Source organism: Saimiri boliviensis, chromosome 6, assembly GCF_048565385.1.
Source record: "Saimiri boliviensis isolate mSaiBol1 chromosome 6, mSaiBol1.pri, whole genome shotgun sequence".
Taxonomy (NCBI): Eukaryota; Metazoa; Chordata; class Mammalia; order Primates; family Cebidae; genus Saimiri; species Saimiri boliviensis.
Genome location: NC_133454.1, coordinates 39289709 through 39314051, shown reverse-complemented (window position 1 = coordinate 39314051; position 24343 = coordinate 39289709). Strand labels below are relative to the sequence as shown.

General features: G+C 37.8%; 1 protein-coding gene across 4 annotated transcripts in view; it reads right to left on the bottom strand.

Moving 5' to 3' along the window:
* DYNC2H1 (dynein cytoplasmic 2 heavy chain 1) overlaps positions 1-24343 on the bottom strand; it is a 402876-nt gene that overhangs the window by 216536 nt on the left and 161997 nt on the right. For all 4 annotated transcript variants that reach the window (XM_003923764.4, XM_003923763.4, XM_074400491.1 and 1 more), the window contains one exon: positions 19236-19325. In XM_003923764.4, coding sequence (XP_003923813.1) covers positions 19236-19325 — 90 coding nt within the window. The remainder of the gene's footprint in view (positions 1-19235; positions 19326-24343) is intronic.

The window sequence follows — 24343 nt, the reverse complement described above, 5'->3', positions numbered from 1 at the left end:
GCAATTCTCTTCCTTGGTATTTACCTAAATGTGTTGAAAAGTGATGTCTACACAAAAACTGGCATATGGATGTTTACAGCTGCTTTATTCATAATTGTTAAAACTTGGAAACAACCAAGATTTCCTTCAGTAGGTGCCGAATGGATAAACTATGGTCCTCCAGATAATGGAATTTTATTCAACATTAAAAAGAAATGAGATATTACACCATGAAAAAAGACATAAAAGAACTTGAACACACATTAAGTGAAAGAAGACAATGTATAATAGCTACATACTGATTCCAATTATATGACAAATATAGTTGGAATATAGTTTGCAACAGGCATAACTATGGGCAGTAAAAGGATCAGTGTTTGCCAGGGTTTAAGGGAGCAGGAATAAAAAGGCAGAGAATATTTTAAGAGCAGTTAAACTACTCAGTAAGATACAAGAACGGGGAATGTATGTCATTTACATTTATCAAAATCCATATAAGTAAGGTACAATATCAAGAGTGAACCTTAATGTAAACTATGAACTTCAGGTGATTAGGATGTGTCAATGTAGGTTCATCAGTTTTAACAAATGTACCACTTTGGTGCAGGATTTTGATAGTGAAGGAGTCTATATAGTATGTGGGGGCATAGAATATATGGGAAATCTCTATACTTTCTGCTTAATTTTCCCATGCACCTAAAACTGCTCTAAAAAATAAAGCCTACTTTAAGAAAATGCATTCACAACTATAACATAGACAATGTATACTACATAAATAAATTTAATTTAGGCCGGGCGTGGTGGCTCAAGCCTGTAATCCCAGCACTTTGGGAGGCCGAGGCGGGTGGATCACGAGGTCGAGAGATCGAGACCATTCTGGTCAACATGGTGAAACCCCGTCTCTACTAAAAATACAAAAAGTTAGCTGGGCATGGTGGTGCGTGCCTGTAATCCCAGCTACTCAGGAGGCTGAGGCAGGAGAATTGCCTGAGCCCAGGAGGCGGAGGTTGCAGTGAGCCGAGATCGCGCCATTGCACTCCAGCCTGGGTAACAAGAGCGAAACTCCGTCTCAAAAAAAAAAAAAAATTAATTAATTAATTAATTAATTTAATTTAATTAATTTATTTATTTTTAAGACAGTTTCTCTCTCTCACCCAGGCTGGAGTGCAGTGGAGCAATCTCAGCTCACTGCAACCTCCACCTCCCGAATTCAAGTGATTTTACTGCCTTAGCCTCCTGATTAGTTGGGATTACAGGCGCCCACCACCACATCCAGCTAATTTTTCTATTTGTAGTAGAGACAAGGTTTCGTCATGTTGGCCAGGTTGGTCTCCAACTCCTGACCTCAAGTGATTTGCCCGCCTCAGCCTCCCCAAAGTACTGGGATTACAGGCAATGAGCCACCATGCCCGGCCTACATAAATAAAATTTAAAACCCTCAAAATACAATAGATCTAAGCAATCGGCCAATGTTCAAGTGTGGCCAGAAAAACCCCCCAAAACAGTTACAACCAGCTAACCTGTATATGAAACAACCACCATGTGAATTAAAATACTATAAAAAGCAAGGCATGTCTTTTGGGGAGATGTGTAGTATAGTATTCTTAGGTATTAGGTTAGACTTCAGATTTGTAGTTAAATAATGATGAGCTGGAGAAGCTACTAAGATGAATATTTTATAAATATATTTATAAATATATTTTATAAAGATATGGATCTTTAAAATGACTATAATAACATATAGTTTAAGGTAAAGAAACATATAATGAAAAAGATAAATAAGACAATAAATGTATTAATTCAAAACCTATATTATTTAATGATATAGCTTAATACCTATAATTCAATACTTATAATTTAATTATATAGTAAATTAATTATATAGTAAATTCTTTTTGTTTTTCTGTTTTGTTTTACAGACACAGTCTCACTCTGTTGCCCAGGCTGGAGTGCAGTAGCTTAATCATAGCTCACTACACCCTCAAACCCCTGGACTCAAGTGATCTTTCCACCTTGACCATGCAAAGTGCTGGGATTACAGTTATGAGTCACCATGCCTGGCCTAGTTAATTCTTTATTACAGATATATATATGTAATACTGATTGTACATTTGTGTGTGTGTATACACATACATATATATATAGTACTGTATATATATATATATATATATATATACACACACAGTATATACACTACTGTGTGTACATTTGTGTGTGTGTATATACATATACACACACAAAATATATATATGTGTGTATATATATATGTGTGTGTATATATATATATATATATATATATACACACACACACACAAATGTACACACAGTACTACTACATTTACTTCAGCCACTTCTTCATTTGAACTGAGGAAGAACGGTGTAGTCTCTAGGTTTAAGGAACAGAAGTAAAGCCCCTGTCATTCTATGATCCTCAGATTATCTACTGGAGTCAGTAAACTAATGGCAAATATTACTGAGCCCAAAAGTCCAAAATGTTTTCAAAATATAGACATTAATATGTGGAAAATAAGTGGGTAATAGTGGTTACCCTTCTCCCATTATCTGGTTACAGAAGATATTCTGACCTTAAGGATGAGCATATAATTACAGCATTGTTCAATCACATTGTACTACTCCACAGACATTGATACAAGGGGTGCCACATGATCTAAAACAGGTCAACCAGCATCTTCTTCCTTAATTTTCTAAGCAGGAAATGGCAAAGAGAGCTCTTTTTGCCATCTATATGGTTGCCTACCTGTACCAAAAAATCCCTTCAGCCACAAGTATTTAACAATAACATTAAAAAGTAGAACAATAATGATTCAAGAATAAAAATAAAAACACATGGACGGCAAAAGAAACAGTCATTAGAGTGAATTGGCAACCAACAGAATGGGAAAAAATTTTTACAGTCTACCCATCTGACAAAGAGCTGATATCCAGAATTTACAAAGAACTAAAACAGATTTACAAGAAAAAAACAAACAAGCCCATTCAAAAGTGGGCGAAGGATATGAACAGACACTTTACAAAAGAAGACATACATGAGGCCAACAAACATGAAAAAAATGCTCATCATCACTGGTCATTAGAGAAATGCAATCAAAACTACATTGAGATACCATTTCACGCCAGTTAGAATGGCAATCATTAAAAAATCTGGAGACAACAGATGCTGGAGAGGATGTGGAGAAATAGGAACACTTTTACACTGTTGGTGGGAGTGTAAATTAGTTCAACCATTGTGGAAGACAGTGTGGCACTTCCTCAAGGACCTAGAAATAGAAATTCCATTTGACCCAGCAATCCCATTACTGGGTATATATCCAAAGGATTATAAATCGTTCTACTATAAGGACACATGCACACGAATGTTCATTGCAGCACTGTTTACAATAGCAAAGACCTGGAACCCAAATGCCCATTGACGATAGACTGGACAGGGAAAATGTGGCACATATACACCATGGAATATTATGCAGCCATCAAAAACAATGAGTTTGTGTCCTTTATAGGGACACGGATGAACCTGGAAACCATCATACTCAGCAAACTGACACAAGAGCAGAAAATCAAACACCACATGTTCTCACTCATAGGCGGGTGTTGAACAATGAGAATACATGGACACAGGGAGGGGAGCACTACACGCTGGGATCTGTTGGGGGGAAATAGGAGAGGAACAGTAGGGGTTGGGAAGTTGGGGAGAGAGAGCATTGGGAGAAATGCCAGATACAGGTGAAGGGGAGGAAGGCAGCAAATCATACTGCCATGTGTGTACCTATGCAACTATCTTGCATGATCTTCAAATGTACCCCAAAACTTAAAATGCAATTAAAAAAAAGAAAAAAAATTTTTTTTTAATTTTAAACAATAAAAAATAAATAAATAAAAACACAATTTACAGAAAAAGAGAGAAAGAACATGAGCTCAAGTTCATGGTTGCATTATTTCTAGTTAAACTGAATTAACATTAAGAATGAATAAACTAAGGGGCTGGGTGCCATGGCTTACCCTGTAATCCCAGCACCCAGGGAGGCAGAGGTGGGTGGATGACTTGAGCTCACGAATTCAAGACCAGCCTGGGTAACATGGTGAAACCCTGTCTCTACAAAAGTACAAAAATTAGCCAGGCATGGTGGTGCATGCCTGTAGTCCCAGTATTTGGTAGACTGAGGTGGGAAGACGGCTTGAGCTCAGGAGGCAGAGGTTGCAGTGAGCTGAGACTGCACTATGCATTCTAGGCTGGGCAATAGAGCAAGACTCTGTCTTAAAAATAATAATAATAAAGAAAGAAAATAAAATAAAGAAAATAATAAGTTTAAGGTTTTCTGAATAGTTATTTTTTTAAAAAACTATTAAAATACATAACTGAACAAAAATTTTGGTATTTTTAAAATCCATTTTTGCTTTATCAGATCAAGAAATTTGGTCACTTTAATTCAAAGACAATTTATTTCAGTATACTTGAGTTTTGTTAAAAAAAAATTTTAATACCAAGGGGATATATAACAAGCAAAATCTCAAGTGAATAACTCTCTAAATAACTAGCTAATGAAGAAAAATTAATAAGTGAGAATAGGCCACTAGATTGTATAAGTCAACCATACTTCCCATACCATTAAACTCTAGTAAATAATCAAAGTGAAACTATCAGATCAGGATTAATATGACATAAGGAAATCTTAAAGTGAATCTTACATTGAGATCAAGCTCACATTTCTAGACATAGTGGTTTGTTTCACCTGCATCTTATTAGCAAGAAATCTTCAGCATCAAACAGGATGCATTAGAATTTCAACCCCAATATCCTCTAGATCTAAGTTAAAGATTATTAGCTGTAAATCTTAGTTTCTTCCTCTGTATAACAGAACTGTTTTAAGCATTAAATGGCAGTGTACGCAAGGCACTTAAAAGGTGATCAGTAAAATAACTATCTGATATAGCGCAAACTGATATACTATATAATAGTCACATCAAATTGAATTCCAAAACATTCCATAAGCCCATGATCCTCAAAGAGACGAAGAAGCATAAAGAAATCTAAGTAATTTATTTCTCTTACTTCTACTCTACTGTATTCTTGCTTTAAAATATGTTCAATGAAAAGTATAAAAGAAATGTTACCTTGTGAAGGGAAATCATGCTTTAACCTCAAAGCAGTTGATACATCATAGAACTTGGGCACTCAGATTTTTGCTTGAGACTAAATCACTCATTTGAATGAATAATTCTATGCACATTCAACTGCATTTTCAGAAAGCTCAAGAGGTTAGATACAATTAATTCTAGAAGTTTCAAAGTTATTTAAGCAGAAGAAAATTATCTAACTTATTAAGATTCATTTTAGTAGCCGCAAGTTATAAAATTTCTACATCCAACCAGAAGACTTACACATTTTCATATAAGAAAAACAAATTTTAATAGAAAAATGAGCAAAAGCCAAACTAAATTATTTCCACACTAAATACAATCATGTGACATGAGTAATATTATATTTTAAAACACAACATATATCTGAATTTTACCCAGTCGACAAATTCATATGGAAACGGAGGCAAGCTGAGCAGCATAGACATCAACTTTCAAGAAGTTTGCATGAAAACAGTTTCTCCTCATATCCTACCATTTTTCCTATGTCATTTTGGATCAGAGATAGTAATTCCAAGAGGTAAGGGAAACAGTAAGAATATTCTATTTTCTGTGGATTCGGTTACCTACAGTCAACAGTGGTCTGAAAATATTAAATAAAAAACTCCGAAAACAAAGAATTCACAAATTTTAAACTGCAAGCTATTCGGAGCAGCATGATGAGTAGCATGTGCTGTCTGGCTCCATCTGGGTCATCAATTGTCCTTTTGTCCAGTAGATCCATGCCATATATGCTACCTGTCCATTAAATACTTAGTAGTCATCTCAGTTATCAGATCAACAGATCACAAGAAAGGTGACTACAGTACAGTAAGATACTGAGAGAGAGAAAAAGAGACAGAGAGAGGTTCCACATCATATAACTTTCATTACTATATTGTTACAATTGTTTTATTTTATCATTAGTTATTGTTAATCTCTTACTGTGCCTAATTTATAAATTAAACTTTATCATAGATATATATCTATATCTGTAGATACAGATATGTATAGGTTAGTACCAAACCCTATATATATTATGGTTTTTTTTCTATAGGGTTTTGTACTATCTACAGTCTTAGGCACCCACACTGGGTGTCTTGGAATGTATCCCCCATAGATAAGGGATGACTACTGCACACGCTCCCAATCCTTCCTTTCAAGCACTTTCTTTCTTTTTCTTTTCGAGACATGGTCTTACTCTGTCGCCAGGCTGGAGTGCAATGGTGCAATCTCGGCTCACTGCATCCTCCACCTCCCGGTTCAAACAATTCTCCTGCCTCCGTCTCCCGAGTAGCTGGGATTACAGGTGCGTACCACCACGCCCAGCTAATTTTTGTAGTGTTTTGGTAAAGACAGGGTTTCCCCATGTTGGCCAGGATGATCTCGATCTCTTGACCTTGTGATCCGCCCACCTCGGCCTCCCAAAGTGCTGGGATTACAGGTGTGAGCCACTGCACCCGGCCATCTTTCTTTTATTATTATTATTATTTTGGAGATGGAATCTTGTTCTGTCATCCCCAGTGAAGTGATCTCAGCTCACTGCAACCTCTACCTCCCAGGTTCAAGCAATTCTCATGACTCAGTCTCCAGAGTAGGTGGGATTATAGGTATGCCCCAACATGCCCAGCTAATTTATATATATATATATATATATATATTTTTTTTTTTTTTTTTTTTTTTTTGAGACGGAGTTTCGCTCTTGTTACCCAGGCTGGAGTGCAATGGCACGATCTCGGCTCACCGCAACCTCCGCCTCCTGGGTTCAGGCCATTCTCCTGCCTCAGCCTCCTGAGTAGCTGGGATTATAGGCACGCGCCACCATGCCCAGCTAATTTTTTGTATTTTTAGTAGAGACGGGGTTTCACCATGTTGACCAGGTTGGTCTCGATCTCTCGACCTTGTGATCCACCCGCCTCGGCCTCCCAAAGTGCTGGGATTACAGGCTTGAGCCACCGCGCCCGGCCCAATTTTTATATTTTTAATAGAGATGGGGTTTCACCATGTTGGTCAGGCTGGTCTTGAACTCTTGACCTCCGGTGATCCACCTGCCTAGGCCTCCCAAAGTACTGGGATTACAGGTGTGAGCCACTGCATCCGGTCCCAACCATTTTCTATACGCTCACCCAATATAGTTGGAAATGAATACTCCAACAACTTCCATTATTTTGTACCTATTCTAAATTATAAAGTGAGATGAAGAAACAATATGTAAAAAGTCCTTAGATATAAAAAATAGTTTTAATATAATCATAAGTTTTAGAGAACAAAATATCCAATTTATCCTATAATTGTCTGAAATTTTTTTTTTTTTTTTTTGAGACGGAGTTTCGCTCTTGTTACCCAGGCTGGAGTGCAATGGCGCGATCTCGGCTCACTGCAACCTCCGCCTCCCGGGTTCAGGCAATTCTCCTGCCTCAGCCTCCTGAGTAGCTGGGATTACAGGCATGCGCCACCACGCCCAGCTAATTTTTTGTATTTTTAGTAGAGACGGGGTTTCACCATGTTGACCAGGATGGTCTCGATCTCTCGACCTCGTGATCCACCCACCTCGGCCTCCCAAAGTGCTGGGATTACAGGCTTGAGCCACCGCGCCCGGCCCTGAAATATTTAAATAACTGAAATAAAAACTTTTGATCTCTTGAAGAAAAAAGAATGATATAGCTAATAATATAAACTAAAAGGGCTAGACAGCTTTCTTTATCTGTTTATTAACAGTCTAAATTTCCTACTACAATATAAGTCAATTATTTTTCTATTCCATGTCAACTTGCTTTCAGTTGAATGTGATGTAAATACTAATAATCCTAGTCTTTCTCTATTTCAACAGTCTACTCTTGCCATACTGCTGTCACAAAACACAACAGCAAAATCAGCATGAAAGAAACCTAGCAGGTAGTTTAATGCTATGCTGACTGCTAAAAACCCTAAAACCTTTCACTAAATATAAAATTGGTTCCATCCTAAATAAGGTGATAAATCTTGAGAAACATATCTCATTGCTTTATGATTAATGTGCTTTCTGAATTTTTATTAATCACTGAAACTCTATGGAATGCCGAATTTAATATTACTTAAGCAGAAATATGAATTCTCCAAAACATATATTTCTTCATCAATTAAAATACGTCTTAAAAATTGTAAATGATAACTTTTTAAAAATGATTTTCAACTGTTCACAATAGAAAACTATTATTCAAAGTAGGCAATGAAAAATCCCAAATTGCGTACTAACTAAAATATTACAAGCTTAAGCCTCTCAATGTTTCTCCTAGTGAACAAAATGCGGCCTTTAACCTAGAATATGCATTTTTAAAAGGTAAAGTAACTTCAAAGAAATAACCTCACTGTAGTCACTACAGTTCACTGCTACATTAGATCATTTTATCCTTCCCAAATTACATTAAAAATATATGACACATGGGTTCAAATTTTATCAGTAAATATACTGTATTACTAACAATAAAATGAAAATATATAAACTGAGGTAAGATACATAGCTTAGAAATAAGCAACTAACTCCTAGTAAGAAAGTTACCAATATTTGAAATGAACAAGAAGGAAGGTTATATTCTCTTTTGCCATAAAACAATTTTTTAAGAATAATGTTTATTTATAACATATCCACTTTCAAAAAAGATTGGGGGCAGCTCAAAATAACTGTAGCTCCATAATATTTGCAGAAATCACAGCCCATTTCAGGGTAAAGGTCTTAGGAATAAAAATGTAAAAACCATTAAACACATTATTACAAGACTGACCAAAAATGAAACTTTGTAGGCTTAATATATTGCCTAGAAAATAAAAAAGATTAAAACTACATTTAAAAAAAACTACTTAAACAAATTTAACAACCTAGAAATATAAATTAAGTAAATCCAATGATTAAAAATAAAAGATAAGAACAACAATTACAACAAAATAGACGTTCTATATAAAGCAAAAGCTTATTTAAAGTATCAAGAAAACAGATGAGTATGGCAAGGTAAGGGAGGAAGGCAGAAATAAACTTTAAAAACAATAAAGAAGATACAAAACAATAAGATATCATTTATAGACCATAGCTTGGTAAAAATTTAAAGGACTGACATCCTGGATTGATAAGGATGCAACAAAGGAGGTAAGGATATACCTTTATTACATGTGGGTAGAAATATTAACGACAAAAAGCTTTTCAGAAAGCAATCTGATAATATTCAATAAAATTTAAAAAGTAATCCTTGGACCAGCAATTATACTTACATAAATCTACTAAATAAAAATACTTATACTTTATAATATGCATAAAGATGAGTGTACCACATAGGATATTCACTGCAGTCATGTATAAGGACAAAAAATGTATAAATAATCTAATATTCACTGAAAGCAGTAGATAAAGTAGTATATGGTCATATTACAAAATACCACACAGTCACAAAAATAATCAAGCTCCCATGTTTATACTCAGGGAAAGATCTTCAGGACTTACTCAAAAAAAAGAGAGATAGAGAGAAAAACTATGGAACAAAATATCTAGCAAGAAAAAATTTAAAAATTACATCTATATATTTGTCCTTATGAATATAAAGAGATAAGAAATGGATGATAAGAAACAAATCAAACCTTGAACTGGTTTATTCTAATGAAGGAATAAGAGATGGAAAGAGTTATACACATCTTTAAGGTTTTCTTTCTATATAGTTCTATTAAGTTTGAAACTCTAAAAGTATTTTTAAGTTTAGTTGTATAATGAAAAAATTTTAAGTGTTGCAAGAGATAATACATTATATGATGTTAGAGATAACAGGATATCTGTAACTAATGAAACTATCACTATTAAGATTATCTTCATAATTAGGCTCATAATAGTTTAGTGACAAATGGTTTTGAGATAATTTGCTTTTAAGTTCCCATTTTACACAAGTGAAAATTGAGGGCCAAAAAGTGAGTTTTGGATTACAGTTAAGTGCAAAACCTTTAAAAGGTAAATACACAGGGTGGAAGGCAAGATGACCTACTAGATGCAACCAGGTGGAACAGCTCCCACTGAGGGGCCAAGAAGAATGGCGTGCCCCTAACCAATCTCCAGAGGGAAAGCACCAAGAGTGATATAGGAAAGACACAGAAGCTGTGTTGAAGGAGAACAAAGCTGGGAACCCTATCCAGGGCTACTGCACACCTGGACTTGTTCCTGGCCCCCAATGGCTCCAGGGACTAGGTGAGTTGTACTGGCAAGAAGCAACCTTTTCTCGCCACAGACCTCTGGAACTCAGGCAGAAAGAGAACCCTCAACCACCACAGACACTTGAGTTGGCAGGAAAAGGGGCTTAGAGAAGTGGTAGGGGCAGCAAGCCAGCTGATGTGGAGCTCAGGGGGTTTGGTACCGGAGTATGTGCAGCAGATCCATCAGGGACAGCCATTCCCCTAGGCTCAACTTGCTCCCATAGGAGACTTTAGCTCTAAGGGAACTGTTAGTCCTGAACTCTGCAGGGCAGTCTTGCCTATCAAACTAGCTTGTTTAACCTGAGCACCCCTGGTTTGCTGGTATCCTTAAAGGCATCAGTCTGGCTTTGCCTGCTTGCAGAGCAGCCTCAGGTGCCCAGGGGACCTGCACTGGAACTGTGCCTAACTGGCAGAGAGCTCCAGCTGAGCTGTGTTCACAGCCATGCACCAGCCCAGGCGCTCCATCCCCACACTCCAGCTTCCCTCTGGCCCACAGCAACTCCCCACATCTTTGCGAGGCATGTTTGCGTGGCCAGGTTTTGCTTTCCTTGCCCTATCAGCATGTGAAAGTGCAGTCTGCCCAACTTCCCACCACCCACCGCCATTACAAAAAGAGCCTCGGCAGGCAGAGAACTAAGGGGCCCCACCCCAGCCAGTGGCTGGCTTTTGCACTAACGCTGCCACTGGAGTGGAACTAACTGCAGAGAACACAGGGTTCTCCCCAGACCTGAGGGTTCTAACTGCAGAGAACACAGGGTTCTCCCCAGACCTTCTATATGCTTGCAGGGCATATAGAAGGCACCCACCTGTACCCACAGGGGCCTCACCGTTGAGCCAACACCACCTGCGGTGTTACCATACACACATTCACTAGCAGGGGCTCCCCACGCCCTCCCGGTAGCTAAGCTGCCTCACGCCACCTTGGTGAATGCAGGCAGAAAGGTAGACACTCTGGGACCCTGTAGTACCCTGGCGCAGCTGTTGCTACTGCTGCTGCTGGCATATGCAAACAAAGATGAATCCCACTGTCACCACACTATGAAATGCTTTGGCTTACACCACCTATCCAAGTGTAGTGAAGAGTAGTCACAGCGAACCTTGCTCCTCCCACCCCACCGGCCCCCAACTGCCCCCGACTGCCCCCGACTACATGGATTCCTAACCACAGTGGATTCCTAACCTCAAGGAACTAGAGATCAAAGTTGGAGCCTAACACAAGTCCCCCAGAGTTAGAATACACAGTCCAGAGAATAGGAAACAAGCCCTGGACCACTAAAATCTTCAAGAAACCAAAAGCAGTTAATTAAATCAACCTTAAACCTCAATCAAACATTCCATATCATTAAATAGAATAAAAGGAGGAGGAAAAAAAAAAACATCCAAAAGTGAGCAGCCTCAAAGACTGAGAGAAGACAGGCCCAAAAAGATGAGAAAGAACCAGCCAGAGTTCAAAAGGCCAGAGTGCCTTCTTTCCTCCAAATAACTGCATCACCTTTCCAGCAAGCAACCACATTGAGATAGCTAAAATGACAGAAACAGAATTCAGAATATGGATAAGGAAGATAATAGAATTCAAAATAAACATCACTGAGCTACAGTAGTACATTGAAAGCCAATCCAAAAAAGCTAAAAATCATGATAAAACAATGTAGGAAGTGACAGACAACCTAGTTATTGTGGAGAAGAATATAACTGATTTGATAGAGCTGAAAAACTTATAAGCACTTTATAATGCAATCACAAGTACTAATGGAAGAATACATAACATGGAGGAAAGAATCTCAGAGCTTGAAGACTGTTCTTTTTTTTTTTTTTTTTTCTTTTTACTTTAAGTTCTGGGATACATGTGCTGAATGTGCAGGTTTGTTACATAAGTATATACATGTGCCATGGTGGTTTGCTACACCTATTAATCCATTACCTAGGTTGTAAGCCCTACATGCATTAGGTATTTGTCCTAATGCTCACACTCCCCATTTCTTTCACCCCCTGACAGGCTCCGGTGTATGATGTTCCCCTCCCTGTGTCCATGTGTTCTCATTGTTCAATTCCTACTTATGTGTGAGAACTTGCAGTGTTTGGTTTTCTGTTCCTGTGTTAGTTTGCTAAGAATGATGGTTTCCAGCTTCATCCATGTCCTTGCAAAGGACACGAACTCATTCATTTTTATGGCTGCATAGTATTCCATGGTGTATATGTGCCACATTTTCTTTATCATTGACGGGCATTTGGATTGGCTACAAGTCTTTGCTATGGCAAATAGTGCTGCAATAAACATATGTATGCATGTGTCTTTATAGTAGAATGATTTATAATCCTTTGGGTATATAGCGAGTAATTTGAATGCTGGGTCAAATGGTATTTCTGGTTCTAGATCCCTGAGGAATTGCCACACTGTCTTCCACAATGGTTGAACTAATTTACACTCCCACCAATAGTGTAAAAGCATTCCTATTTCTCCACATCCTCACCAGCATCTGTGGTTTCGATACTTTTTAATGATCACCATTCTAACTGGCATGACATGGTATCTCATTGTGGTTTTGATGTGCATTTCTCTAATGACCAGTGATGATGATCTTTTTTTCATATTTGTTCGCCACATAAATGTCTTCTTTTGAGAAGTGTCTGTTCGTATCCTTCACCCACTTTTTGAAGGGGTTGTTTTTTTCTTACATATTTGTTTAAGTTCCTTGTAGATTCTGGATATTAGACCTTTGTCAGATTGATAGATTGCAAAATTTTTCTCCCATTCTGTAGGTTGCCTGTTCACTCTAATGATAGTTTCTTTTGCTGTACAGAAGCTGTTTAGTTTAATTAGATCCCATTTGTCAATTTTGGCTTTTGTTGCAATTGCTTTTGGTATTTTAGTCATGAAGTCTTTGCCCAAGCCTATGTCCTGAATGGTAATGCCTAGGTTTTCTCCTAGGGTTTTCATAGTTTGAAGTTTTACATTTCAGTCTTTAATACACCTTGAGTTAATTTTTGTATAAGGTGCAATGAAGGAAGCCAGTTTCTGTTTTCTGCATATGGCTAGTCACTTTTCCCAGCATCATTTATTAAATAGGAAATCCTTTCCCCATTGTTTGTTTTTGTCAGGGTTGTCAAAGATCAGATTGTAGATGTGTGGTGTTATTTCTGAGGTCTGTGTTCTATTAGATTGGTCTATATATCTGTTTTGATACCAATACCATGCTGTGTTGATTAATGTAATCTTGTATAGTTTGAAGTAATGTACCATGATGCCTCCAGCTTTGTTCTTTTTGCTTAGGATTGTCTTGGCTACACAGTCTCTTTCTTGGTTTCATATGAAATTAAAAGAAGTTTTTTCTAGTTCTGTGAAGAAAGTAAATGGTAGCTTGACGGAAATAGAATTGAATCTATAAATTACTTTGGGCAGTATGGCCATTTTCATGATATTGATTCTTCCTAACCATAAGTATGGAATGCTTTTCCATTTGTTTGTGTCCTCTCTTATTTCTTTGAGCAGTGGTTTGTAGTTCTACTTGAAGACATCTTTCACGTCCCTTTTAAGTTTTATTCCTAGGTATTTTATTTTCTTTGCAGCCACTGTGAATGGGAGTTCACTCCTGATTTGGCTCTCTGCTTCCCTATTTTTGGTGAATAGGAATGCTTGTGATTTTTTGCACATTGATTTTGTATCCTGATACTTTGCTGAAGTTGTTTATCAGCTTAAGGAATTTTTGCTGAGACAATGGCATTTTCTAAATATACAATCATGTCATCTACACACAGAGACAATTTGACTTCCTCTCTTCCTATTTGAGTATCTTTTGTTTCTTTCTCTTGTTGGATTGCTCTGGCCAGAACTTCCAATATTATATTGAAAAGGAGTTGTGAGGGAGGGCATCCTTGTCTTGTGCTGGTTTTCAAAGGGAATGTTTCCAGCTTTTGCCCATTGAGTATGATATTGTCTATGGGTTTGTCATAAATAGCTCTTAGCTCATATCTCTATTTTGAGAGATGTTCCATCAATACCTAGTTTATTCAGAGTTTTAGCATGAAGCATTGCTGAATTTTATTGAAAGACTTTTCTGCATCTACTGAAATAAGAATGTTGTTTTTGTCATTGGTTCTGTATATGTGATGGATTATGTTTGACATCCAAATGTTAAACCAGCCTTGCATCCCAAGGATGAAGGTGACCTGATCATGGTGGATAAGCTTTGTAATGTGCTGCTGAATTTGATTTGCCAATATTTTATTGAGGATTTTTTCATCGATGTTCATCAGCGATATTGGTCTGAAATTTTCTTTTTTTTTTCATGTCTCTGCCAGGTTCAGATTCAAGATGATGTTGACCTCATAAAACGAACTGGGGAGGAGTCCCTCTTTTTCTATTATTTGGAATAGTTTCAGAAGGAATGGTATCAGATCCTCTTTGTACCTCTGGTAATATCTGACTATGAATCCATCTGGTCCTGGGCTTTTTTTGGTTGGTAGGCTATTAATTACGGCCTCAATTTCAGAACTTGTTATTGGTCTATCCAGGAATTCAGCTTCTTCCTGGTTTAGTCTCGGGAAGGTGTATGTGTTCAGGAATTTATCCACTTCTTCTAGATTTTCTAGTTTATTTGTGTAGAAGTGTTTACAGTATTCTCTGATGGTAGTTTGTATTTCTGTGTGATCAGTGGTGATATCCTTTTATCATTTTTTATTGTCTCTATTTGATTCTTCTCTCTTTTATTCTTTATTACTCTAGCTAACAGTGTATCTATTTTGATTATCTTTTTTAAAAAAAACCAGCTCCCAGATTCATTGATTTTTTTTGAAGTGTTTTTCATGTCTCTGTATCTTTCACTTCTGTTCTGACCTTAGTTATTTCTTGTCTTCTGCTAGCTTTTGAATTTGTTTGCTCTTGGTTCTCCAGTTCTTTTAATTGTGATGCTAGGGGGTCAATTTTAGATATTTCCCACTTTCTCCTGTGGGCATTTAGTGATATAAATTTCCCTCTAAACACTGCTTTGGCTGTGTCCCAGAGATTCTGGTATGTTGTCTCTTTCTTTATTCTCATTAGTTTCAAAGAACTTCATAATTTCTGCCTTAATTTTGTTACTTACTTAGTAGTCATTCAGGAGCAGGCTTTTCAGTTTCAATGTAGTTGTGTGATTTGAGTGAGTTTCTTAATCCTGAGTTGTAATTTGATTGCACTGTGGCCTCAGATGATGTTTGTTATGATTTGTGTTCTTTTGCATTTGCCGAGGGGTGTTCTACCTCTAATTATGTGGTCGATTTTAGAATAAGTGCTATGTGGTGCTGAGAAGAATGTATATTCTATTGATTTGGGGTGGAGAGTTCTTTAGATATCTGCTAGGATTGCTTGGTCCAGAGCTGAGTTCAAGTCCTGAATATCTTTGTTAATTTTCTGTCTCCTTGATCTGTCTAATACTGACAATGGGGTGTTAAATCTCCCACTATTATTGTGTGGAAGTCTAAGTCTCTTTGCAGGTCTCTAAGAACTTGTTTGATGAATCTGGGTGCTCCTGTTTTGGGTGCATAGATATTTAGCATAGTTAGCTCTTCTTGTTATATTAATCCTTTTACCATATGTAATGCCTTCTTTGTCTCTTTTGATCTTCGTTGCTTTACAGTCTGTTTTATTAGAGACTAGGATTACAACTTTTTTTTTTTTCTTTCTTTCTACTTGCTTGGTAATATTCCTCCATCCCCTTATTTTGAGTCTATGTATGTCTTTGCACATGAGATGGGTTTCCTGAATACAGCACACCAATGGGTCATGACTCCACCCAATTTGCCAGTCTGTGTCATTTAATTGGGGCATTTAGCCCATTTACATTTAAGGTTAATATTGTTATGTATTGGATCCTGTCATTATGATGTTGGCTGATTATTTTGCCCATTAGTGGATGCAGTTTCTTCATAGTGCTGATGTTCTTTACAATTTGGTATGTTTTTGCAGTGGCTAGTACTGGTTTTCACTTTCCATATTTAGTGCTTCCTACAGGAACTCTTGTGAGGCAGGCCTGGTGGTGACAAAATCTCCCAGCATTTGCTTGTCCATAAAGGATTTTATTTCTCCTTCACCTATGAAGCTTAGTTTGGCTGGATATGAAATTTTGGGTTGAAAATTCTTTTCTTTAAGAATGTTGAATATTTACCCCCCACTCTCTTCTGGCTTATGGGATTTCCGAAGAGAGATCTGCTGTTAGTCTGATGGGTTTCCCTCTGTGCATAACCCAACCTTTCTCTCTGGCTGCCTTAACATTTTTCCTTCATTTCAACCTTGGTGAATCTGAAAATTATGTGTCTTAGGGTTGCTCTTCTTGAGGAGTATCTTTGTGGTGTTCTCTGTATTTCCTGAATTTGAATGTTGGCCAGTCTTGCTACGCTGGGGAAGTTCTCCTGAATAATATCATGAAGTATGTTTTCCAACTTGGTTCCATTCTCTCCAACACTTTCAGGTATACCAATCAAACATAGGTTTGGCCTTTTCACATAGTCCCATAATTCTTGAAGGCTTTGTTCATTCCTTTTGATTATTTTTTCTCTAATCTTGTCTTCAGGCTTTATTTCATTAAGTTGATCTTCAATCTCTGATACCCTTTCTTCTGCTTGATGAATTCAGCTATTTATATTTGTGTATGCTTCACGAAGTTCTCATGCTGTATTTTTCAGCTCCATCTGGTCATTTATGTTCTTCTCTGAACTGGTTATTCTAGTTAACAATTCATCTAACCTTTTTTCAAGGTTCTTAGCTTCCTTGCGTAGCGTTAGAACATGCTCCTTTAGCTTGGAGGAGTTTGTTATTACCCACCTTCTGAAGCCTACTTCTGTCAATTCGTCAAATTCATTCTCCATTCAGTTTTGTTCTCTTGCTGGCAAGGAGCTGTGATCCTTTGGATAGGAGAAGAGGCATTCCGGTTTTTGGAATTTTCAGCCTTTTTGCTTCCTTGCATATGGTTAGAACATGCTCCTTTAGCCTCCTTGCATAGGGTTAGAACACACTCCTTTAACTTGAAAGGATTTATTATTACCCACCTTCTGAAGCCTACTTCTGTCAAACTCATTCTCCATCCAGTTTTGTTCCCTTGCTGGCAAGGAGTTCTGATCCTTTGGGGGAGAAGAGGCATTCTGGTTTTTGGAATTTTCAGCCTTTTTGTGCTGAATTTTCCTCATCTTTGTGGATTTATCTACCTTTGTTCTTTGATGTTGGTGACCTTTGGATGGGGTTTTTGCATGGATGCCCTTTATTTTGACACTGATACTAATCCTTTCTGCTTGTTAGTTTTCCTTCTAACAGGGCCCTCTGCTACAGGTCTGCTGGAGTTTGCTGCAGGTCCACTTCTGACCCTGTTTGCCTGGGTATCAACAGCAGAGGCTACAGAACAGGAAAGACTGCTGCCCGTTCCTTCCTCTGGAAGCTTCATCCCAGAGGGGCACCTGCCAGATGCCAGCCGGAGCTCTCCTGTATGAGGTGTCTGTTGACACCTCTGGGAGATGTCTCCCAGTTAGGAGGCATGGAGTCAGGGATCCACTTGAGAAGACAGTCTGTCCCTTAGCAGGGCTTGAGCGCTGTGTTGGGAGATCACTGCTCTCTTTAGAACTGGCAGATAGGAATGTTTAGGTCTGCTGAAGCTGCACCCACAGCCTCCCCTTCCCCCAGGTTCTCTGTCCCAGGGAGATGGGAGTTTTATCTATAAGCCCCTGACTGGGGCTGCTGCCTTTCCTTCAGAGATGCCCTGCCCAGAGAGCTTATGAAGTATTTATTCTGTGTCTCAAATAAAGATCCTCAACAAAATCACAAAAATTACTATCATGTTCTAAAAATATATTAACTATATATTTTTCAACATTTTCTAAGAAGCCTATATAAGTAAACCACAATAATTCTATTTCTCTCAGTTAACTGCCTTTATAAAGTTCTTCTTCAACATTATGTCTTAAGCTATACCAAAAGATTGTTGCTAAAAAAAAATCTGGCTGGGCATGGTGGCTCATAACTATAATCCCAGCACTTTGGGAGGCTAAGTTGGATGAATCACTTGAGGCCAGGAGTTCGAGATAGCCTGACCAACATGGTGAAACTCTGTTTCTACTAAAAATACAAAAGTTATTCAGGTATGGTGGTGCATGTCAGTAGTCTCAGCTACTTGGGAGGCTGAAGCAGGAGAATGGCTTGAACCCAGGAGGTGGAGCTTGTAGTGTTGTAGTGAGCTGAGACTTCACTACTGCAGTCCAGCCTGGGCAACAAAGAGAGACTCTGTCTCAAAAAAAAAAAAAAAAAAAAAAAAACTAAGTGAAAGAAAGCCTCTGCATTTTCAAATATCTAAAAATTTCTAAAATATCGTCCAATGTATATTCTTCTGGGATGCATGTAATATGAAGACTTCCGTAACAAATTTATTTCATAACTCACGATAAGACATTAGTTTACTTCCTAATGCTAACAATAGGAAATAATTTTGTTCCTCAACTCCAGGGACATTGGACAATATCCAGAGACATTTTTGATTCTCATAATTGATGGTAGGGAGGGCTGGAAGGCAGAGATGCTGCTAAACATCCTAAAATGCACAGAACAGCATCCCCTACAACAGAGAATTATGTAACCCAAAATGTCAGTTGCTGAGGATGAGAAAGTCTGGCTAGATAATGAGCTACATAATTCACTGTCATTATCTCTTTCAGTGGCCACCGGTATGTTTAGAGCTAAGTCAGCTAACCTAGTGTTTCCTCTTTCTTCTTCACTTGTCACTTTTTTCCCCACTACATCCAAGAATGTGATAAGGCATTCCAGTTACATTTTCTGGAAAAATACTGAAAATACCAATTTTAATACCTTCCTAGTAGGAAAAGAGTTACATTGTAACTATAAATACTATGTTAAATCTCAGAACAAGTAGCATTTTATATTTGAAAAATATAATGCTTCTTACCTTAAATAGACAACGACATATATATTCATACACCATATGTTTTAATGAGCTGATAAGTGACTGGATTCTCTGTTCTGTATTTTCAGAATCCTGTAAATTACAATTGAAAATCTATTAGGAAATACATAAACATTTAAAAGGTATTCCTATAAATTGTTCTTCTGGACTCAAAGCTGGTTCTGAAACAAGCATCTTTGACTATCAAATTCAAAGGACAAATCAAGTGCATTAATATTGATGTATTTTTCTTTAATGCGGAGAGTTAAAGCTTTCAATAAATGGAAATTACAATCAATTTCCAATAATACATTATAAGCTGAATTTCACCATACTACTTTTATTCTTACTGGCATTAAAAAAACTATCTACATCAATCTAGGTTAAAGCCATTTTAATTATGTGTATTATAATTATCAATCTAGCCCCAAAACAGTATGACAAGACCACCTTATAAAGAATTTCTCATTCTCAATATGGGAACCTCAATGATCTTAAATCATGTGCTGCAGGATGAATAAGGATGAACAATAACTTTGAAAATGATGCTGTACAAACTGACATACAATTTCAGTTTTTGATCTGATATAATAATTCCATTTTGCCAGATTGTAATAATTGAAAAATACATCATTAATGTCTATTTCCTTTCATTAAAGAAAAAACTGTTTGGTACAGAACTGGAGGAAGAGAAGATTGTTCAACCTGGTCTTTTCCCTTAGTGTGATATTAGTTTTACATCTCAGAGAGCATTTGGAGAATACACATCTTACAAAGATCAATTCTGGTATAACAATTAGACTAAATTTGCTTGCTTCCTTGTGATTTATAAATTAATACCACAAAAAAAACCTAGTAAAATAATTTTAATGGCTTGGAAAAATATATCCAGGATCAGCAGAGAAATGTGTGATATTGGTATAAAGAAAACATTATGAACTGGCACTCAGATCCATCAATCCTAGGCTTCTAGTCGTGTAGTATGTTCTAACCAAGACAGCTACTCATTAATTTAGATAGCAAATACTTGTATTCATTTCACTATATATTAGCAAAGATCACATATGAAATTGAGACTTGGATTTACTAAAAGTCACTCTATCATAAGACACAGCACTGTACCTACAAGATCCGGTAATTTTCTAAACAACAGAAAGCAACTTTTGTACTCTCCATAGACTTGTGACTGCTTAAGCCAATAGAGTACAGCAGAAAAGACACCGAACTAAGGCTGCGTTATAAACGGCTATTCAGTGTCAGTCTTATTCATTGAAATACATATTTAGGTCTATGGCCATACCACCCTGAATGCGCCAGATCTCATCTGAAATACATACTTACTGCCCTGAGTTAGAAAATAAGAAGTCTGGGGAAACCAAGATGGCTGAATAGGAGGCAGCTCTGAAAAGCAGATCCCAGTAGAGAGACGCAGAAGCCAAATGGTCTCCACAATTCCAAACGAGGTATCAGGTTCATTTTGTGGGTCTGGTTGGGCAGTGGGTATAAACCAAATAGGGCAAGTTGAGGCAAGGTGGGGCATTGCCCCACCCAGGAGGTGTGTGCAACTGACTGGAGGACCAGGGGATCTCCCCTCTGGGGCTTTGGTTCGGATATAGAGCTCCACCCAAGCCCTCTACAACCCATGGAACAGGAGATCTTCCCCAGGCTGAAAAGCCTCTGTGAGCTGCCTGAACAGGGCAGAACAGCAACTTTGGCTGGTGTCAGGGCTATCAGCATAGATCTAGGCAAAAAGCATCCGTGGAAGCCAAGAAAGCCAAAAAGCCAGTGAGACGGAGCTACCTGCCTCCCAGCAAGAAGGAGAATTGAAAGCAGGGAAACAGCCCAAATGGCAGGATGAGTCCTCTCCACCCCATCCCCCACCCCCGCACAAAGCCCAGCAGGCTAAAAAATTCTCACTTCAGAGTTACACACCCAGAACATCAGTTAGAGAGCTCAGCGGGGTGGGGCGGGGGGGGGGGGGGGGGGGGAGGAAGCCGCCATTGCAGAAGCCAGCCTAATTTTCCTGAATAAATAAAAGATGCAGCAGCTCCACTGAATCTGTGACAGCCCAGCAGCGCCTCTGCAGGCAGGCAAAGGAAAGGCTACCTCCCCATGCAGCCACCTGAGATCAAAACTACATAAATCCAAGGAGATGGGAAGAAACCAGCGCAAGAATTAAACCATCAAAAAACCAGAACACCTCTCCCCTACCATGAAATCACAACTCCTCACAAACAAAGAAACAAAGCAGGACAGAGAACAAATTTGACAAATTGACAGAAGCAGGCTTCAGAAGGTGGGTAATAACAAACTTTTCTGAGTTAAAGGAATATGTTCTATCCCAATGCAAATAAATTAAAAACCTTGAAAAAAGGTTAGATAAAACGGTAACTAGAATAACCAGCTTAAGGAAGAACATAAATGACTTGATGGAGCTAAAAAACACAGCACAAGAACTTCATAAAGCATACACAAGTTTCAATAGCTGAAAAGATCAAACAGAAGAAAGGATATAAGAGATTGAAGATGAACTCAATGAAATAAAACGAGAAGGCAAGAAAAGAGAACAAAGTGTGAAAAGAAAGGAACAAAGCCTTCAAGAAATATAAGATCCAACCTTGCAAGGCAGGCCAACATTCAAATACAGGAAATACAGAGAACACCATAATGATACTCCTCCTCTAGAAAAGCAATCCCAAGGCACATAATCATTAGGTTTACCAGTGTTGAAATTAAGGAAAAAATACTAAGGGCAGCCAGAGACAAAGGTTGGGTCACCCACAAAGGGAAACACATCAGACTCACAGCAGATCTCACAGCAGAAACTCGACAAGCCAGAAGAGAGTGGGGCCCGATATTCAACATCCTTAATGAAAAGAACTTTCAACCAAGAATTTCATGTCCAGCCAAACTAAACTTCATAAGTGATGGAGAAATAAAATCCTTTATGGACAAGCAATTGCTGAGAGATTTTGTCACTACCAGATCTGCCCTATAAGAGCTCCTAAAGGAAGCACTAAACACAGAAAGGAAAAACCAGTACCAGCCACTGCAAAAAGAACCAAATTGTAAAGACCAATGATGCAATGAAGAAATTATGCCAACCAAAGGGTAAAACAACCAACCAGTAATAAAATGGCAGGATCAAAATCACACATAACAATATTAACTTTAAATGTAAATGGACTAAATGCCCCAGTCAAATGACACAGACTGGCAAATTGGATAAAAAGCCAAGAACCATCAGTGTGCTATTCAGGAAAACCATCTCAAGTGCAAAGACACACATATACTCAAAATAAAGAAATGGAGGAAGATTTGCCAAGCAAATGGAAAGCAAACAAAAGCAAGGGTGGCAATCCTAGTCTCTGATAAAACGGACCTTAAACCAACAAAAATCAAAAAATGCTCATCATCACTGGTCACTAGAGAAATGCAAATCAAAACCATATTGAGATACCATCTCACACCAGTTAGAATGGCAATCATTAAAAAATCTGGAGACAACAGATGCTGGAGAGGATGTGGAGAAATAGGAACACTTTTACACTGTTGGTGGGAGTGCAAATTAGTGCAACCATTGTGGAAGACAGTGTGGCAATTCCTCAAGGACCTAGAAATAGAAATTCCATTTGACCCAGCAATCCCATTACTGGGTATATACTTAAAGAATTATAAACTGTTCTATTATAAAGACACATGCACATGTACATTCATTGCGGCACTATTTACAATAGCAAAGACCTGGAACCAACTCAAATGTCCATCAACGATAGACTGGATAAAGAAAATGTGGTACATATATACCATGGAATACTATGCAGCCATAAAAAATGATGAGTTCATGTCCTTCATAGGGACATGGATGAATCTGGAAAGCATCACTCTCAGCAAACTGACACAAGAACAGAAAACCAAACACCATATATTATCACTCACAGGCGGATATAGAACAATTAGAACACATGGACACAGAGAGGGGAGCATCACACACTGCAGTCAGTTGGGGAGGGCTAGGGGAGAAACAGCAGAGGGTGGGAGGGTGCGAAGGGATAACGAGGGGAGAAATACCAGCTATAGGTGATGGGGGGATGAAGGCAGGAAACCACCTTGCTAAGTATGTACCTATGCAATGATCCTGCATGATCTGCATATGTACCCCGGAACCTAAAGTACAATTAAGAAAAAAAAAGAAAGAAAAGAAAAGAAAAGAAAAGAAGAAGACCATCCATCTACTCAGTGCTGTAAAAAAGCCAAGCCTACTGCAGAGATGCTGAAGTTGGCAGTCCTGTCATCAAGTATTCCCACCTACAGCACCAGATGGGCAACTGGGGGGGCCTTAGCACCCCCAACTCTCAAGTCTTCCCATCTGAGGTCCTAGATATTGTGAAACAAAGAAAAGTCATCCCTGCTGTGTCCTGACTAAATTTCCAACAGAATCAATAAGCATAAGAAAATGGTTTTAATTGGCCAGGTTTGGGAGTAATCCGATACTCAAAAGAAATAACTAGAACAATGTGCATATATGGGAAGTGGTTAAATAAAGTATGGTATAATCTCACCACCTCTTAAAAATATTAAGTTTATATTCATTGTTCGAAAAGTTGTCCAGAATACACTAATACACTTTTTAAAACACAATATCGTATCTTTTAGTTAAAACAATTGGTTATCCTTTAATATATCCTTCCCTCCATGAGAATATATGCTTGATAAGGCAGTGTACACTTGTATTGCCATTATCTAGAAAATTACAGCCTTAAACAACAAGGATATTTAACAAAATGCTAAATGTTGTTTCCTCCAGGTAATGACATTATAGGGATAATTCTTATTTGTATAACTTTCAGAATCACTGGGCTTTTTTTAATGATTATATATTACTAATTAACTTATACTCAGAACATAAATTGTTTTCATTAAAAGGACTATCACATTGGGACAGCTTGTTAACATAAAAATAAATTAAGTAACTAATTTATTTATATAGCTTAAAGGTGTTACATATGGTCTTTTGGAACATCATTCTATGAAAGTTTTCTTAAGAAATTTTTATCATAACTTAAGTACTATACCTAGTAAAGTAATCCCTATAATTCAATCTCAGCTAC